The sequence below is a fragment of the Alligator sinensis genome, unplaced genomic scaffold (assembly GCF_000455745.1).
Source record: "Alligator sinensis unplaced genomic scaffold, ASM45574v1 scaffold255_1, whole genome shotgun sequence".
NCBI lineage: Eukaryota > Metazoa > Chordata > Crocodylia > Alligatoridae > Alligator > Alligator sinensis.
The window spans coordinates 430,582-434,180 of NW_005842270.1; the positions used below are offsets into that span (position 1 = coordinate 430,582).

General features: G+C 68.0%; 1 protein-coding gene across 1 annotated transcript; it reads right to left on the reverse strand.

Annotated features, from left to right (window-relative positions):
* Positions 1–119: 119 nt before the first annotated feature.
* On the reverse strand, positions 120–2,322 carry TUBB3 (tubulin beta 3 class III). The gene is made up of 3 exons (XM_006027831.3): positions 2,215–2,322; positions 1,730–1,840; positions 120–1,450 (listed from the first exon to the last, which is right to left on the reverse strand). The coding sequence occupies exons 2-3, from the start codon at positions 1,788–1,790 to the stop codon at positions 375–377; spliced, it is 1,137 nt and encodes a 378-aa protein (XP_006027893.1). The 5' UTR covers positions 1,791–1,840; positions 2,215–2,322; the 3' UTR covers positions 120–374.
* Between the last annotated feature and the right edge of the window lie 1,277 nt (positions 2,323–3,599).

Here is a 3,599-nt window from a genome sequence, read left to right on the forward strand (position 1 = left end):
GAGGCTCCCCGACGGCCCTGCGAGGGCTCAGCACAGACCACCCCCCACCCCCTGCGCAAGAGCAAGGGCCGTGCCCCCAGCCCCCGGGGCAGGAACGCGGCAGGCAGGCCGTACCGGACAGCAATAGATTTATTAAGTATTCCAAAAAAATAAAAATCGACACAAACCAGTAGAAAAGAAAACAGGGGGGGCCTGGACATTATCAAAGTCAGGAGGACGGGGGTCGGGACGGGGCGGGGGGGCTGCGCTAATTCATACAGGGACGAGGGGGTAGTAGATAGGGGCGACTTTGCTTTTGGAACCCTTAATCGTAGCGTCTAGACGGCGGCTGTCTGGGACTCGGCTAACGGGGGCGGCGGGGGGCGCGGGCGGCTTCACTTGGCGCCCTGGGCTTCGGACTCCTCCTCGTCGTCCTCGTACATCTCGCCCTCCTCCTCGGCCGTGGCGTCCTGGTACTGCTGGTACTCGGAGACCAGGTCGTTCATGTTGCTCTCGGCCTCCGTGAACTCCATCTCGTCCATGCCCTCGCCCGTGTACCAGTGCAGGAAGGCCTTGCGGCGGAACATGGCCGTGAACTGCTCCGAGATGCGCTTGAAGAGCTCCTGGATGGCCGTGCTGTTGCCGATGAAGGTGGAGGACATCTTGAGCCCCCGGGGCGGGATGTCGCACACGGCCACCTTGACGTTGTTGGGGATCCACTCCACAAAATAGCTGCTGTTCTTGCTCTGGATGGCCAGCATCTGCTCGTCCACCTCCTTCATGGACATGCGGCCGCGGAAGACGGTGGCCACGGTGAGGTAGCGCCCGTGCCGCGGGTCGCAGGCCGCCATCATGTTCTTGGCGTCGAACATCTGCTGGGTGAGCTCGGGCACTGTGAGGGCGCGGTACTGCTGGCTCCCGCGGGCCGTGAGCGGGGCGAAGCCGGGCATGAAGAAGTGGAGCCGGGGGAAGGGCACCATGTTGACGGCCAGCTTGCGCAGGTCGGCGTTGAGCTGCCCGGGGAAGCGCAGGGAGGTGGTGACCCCGCTCATGGTGGCCGAGACCAGGTGGTTGAGGTCGCCGTAGGTGGGGGTGGCCAGCTTGAGCGTGCGGAAGCAGATGTCGTACAGGGCCTCGTTGTCGATGCAGTAGGTCTCGTCCGTGTTCTCCACCAGCTGGTGGATGGAGAGCGTGGCGTTGTAGGGCTCCACCACCGTGTCCGACACCTTGGGCGAGGGCACCACGCTGAAGGTGTTCATGATGCGGTCGGGGTACTCCTCCCGCACCTTGCTGATGAGCAGGGTGCCCATGCCCGAGCCCGTGCCGCCGCCCAGCGAGTGGGTCAGCTGGAAGCCCTGCAGGCAGTCACAGTTCTCGCACTCCTTCCTCACCACGTCCAGGACCGAGTCCACCAGCTCGGCCCCCTCTGTGTAGTGCCCCTTGGCCCAGTTGTTCCCAGCACCGCTCTGACCTGTGTGGGGGGAAGCACAGCGATGACCCTCAGCCCCCGGACACCAGCTGTGCCCAGAGCAGGGCCTGCGCTGCCCGGGCACGGAGCTGCCCTGGACACGCAGCTCCCTGGGGGGCAGGAGCAGGGATCCCAGCAGCTGAGGGTGGGGGGGAGACCGAGTGGGCAAGCGGGGATTGGGGGCAGAGCCAGCACAGGTGTCAAGCTGAGCTCATCTGGCCAGCCCCAGGGGATGGGGGGACCGCCTGGGCGAGCAGGGCCATGGAGGGGCCTGGGAAATACCGAAGATGAAGTTGTCGGGTCTGAAGAGGTGTCCGAAGGCCCCCGAGCGGACGCTGTCCATGGTGCCAGGCTCCAGGTCCACCAGGATGGCACGTGGCACGTACTTGTGAGCTGCAAGACACGAGGCCGGTGCAGGGGGTTGGCAGAGCTCGCTCCCCCCATGCTGCCTCCACCCCCAGCTGGGATGGCAGCATCATCCTCGGGGCAGGTCCTGGGAGCGAGCTCCAGGCTCCTCCTCCGAGCCTCTCCCCCCTTGTACTGCCCCTGCTCCCGGAGGGGCCCAGGCAGCGGTGACCTGTGCCAAGCCCTGCTGGAGGCGGCCTGGAGGTCTCCGTGCCCCATCCCCACAGGGCTCCCAGCAGCCGTGCCAAGAAGGGAACCCGGGAGTCCTGGGTCCCAGCCCAGTGCTCTGTCCAGAAGCACAGCACAGCGCCAGGGCTGTGCCCGCGGGGGTGGGCGGGGAAGGGGCATGACGCGGGACTTACAAGAGGCCTCATTGTAGTAGACGCTGATCCTCTCCAGCTGCAGGTCTGAGTCGCCCACATAGTTGCCGCTGGGGTCTATGCCATGCTCATCGCTGATCACCTCCCAGAACTAGGGCACAGCATGGGGCTGTCAGGAGGCTCCAGCCCCCGGATATTGGGGGCCGCAGCCCGAGTCCCAGCTGGCACGTGGGGAAGGGGCTCTGGGGGCCAGGGCGTGGGCAGAGCCGGTGCAGCAGGGCCTCTCCCCTGGGCATCGGGGCAGCGTGGCCAGGGTGAAGCCAGGCCCCGGGGCCCTCCCTGGCACAGCAGGCGCCATCTGCTCTCCTCCCCAGCCAGCGTCTCACGGCCTGCACCCCCAAAGCTTCATGCCCAGGGGGCAGAGAAGGGAGGCCGGGCACCAGGCATAGGGCACACACCTCCCCTGGAGAGGGGGAGAGGCCAGGAGACAGGGCCATCGTGAGAGTCCAGCCCCGGCGGCTGCGAGCACAAGGGGCCCTGAGCTTGCCATGTTCACACCCCTCCTCCACAGGGAAACTGAGGCAGGAGAGGGGCAGGGCCTAGCCCAGGCACTGGGCCGGGCGAGGCGGGACGTTCGGGGCCGAGCGGTCGGGGGCTGGCGAGGCTGGCAGGAGCCGGCCGGGCTGGAGCTGGCCGCGGTGCTGGAGCTGCAGGGGCTCTGCCAGCCCCAGCGCAGGGCAGGGCCCCGCAGCCCGGCTGAGCCTGGCCTGGCAGTGCAGCAAGGGCGCTGGGCCCGGGGCCAGGCTCCTGGCATCCAGCTGCCTTGCTGCAAGGCCCAGGGGACGAGCCCCAGCCGGGCAAGGCCGGACGCCCTCGGCCGCGTCCTGGGACAGCGCAGACGCTGCGGCTGGCACGGCAGGGGGATGGGAGCGCGGCTGCTGGACTGCTGATTCAGGGCCCTCCTCTGCAGGCCCGGGGGGGCCAAGCCAGGGCTGCGGGAAGGGCCAAGCACCAGCTGCAAGGACAGAAGGACAAAGGGAGCCGCGGCAAGGGCAGGGGCCGGAGCGGAGAGCCCGGGGGAGGAGGGCAGCGGAGGGGCGCCGGGCTGGCTTGCACCCGGGGACAGACGGCTGCGCCCGCATCTCTCGGGCCTGTCAATCAGGGGGGCTAGGAGCGGCTCATGAATTATTCATGCTCATTAGCATAGAAATGAGTCTCCTCAGGTAGCCGGGCACAGACCCCTGGAACAATGGCTGGGGGCTGAGTGACAGCCCGCAGCAGCCCCAGGGGGTCAGGACCCCTCCACCTCCCCCCACCCCCGTCCTGCCCCTGGCCCCAGGGCTGGGGGGGCAGAATCAGCCCCTTAGCTCCGGGGGGAGCGCCCCAGCCCTGCCCCACCCCACCCTGCAGCCCCGGTGGGGCTTGCA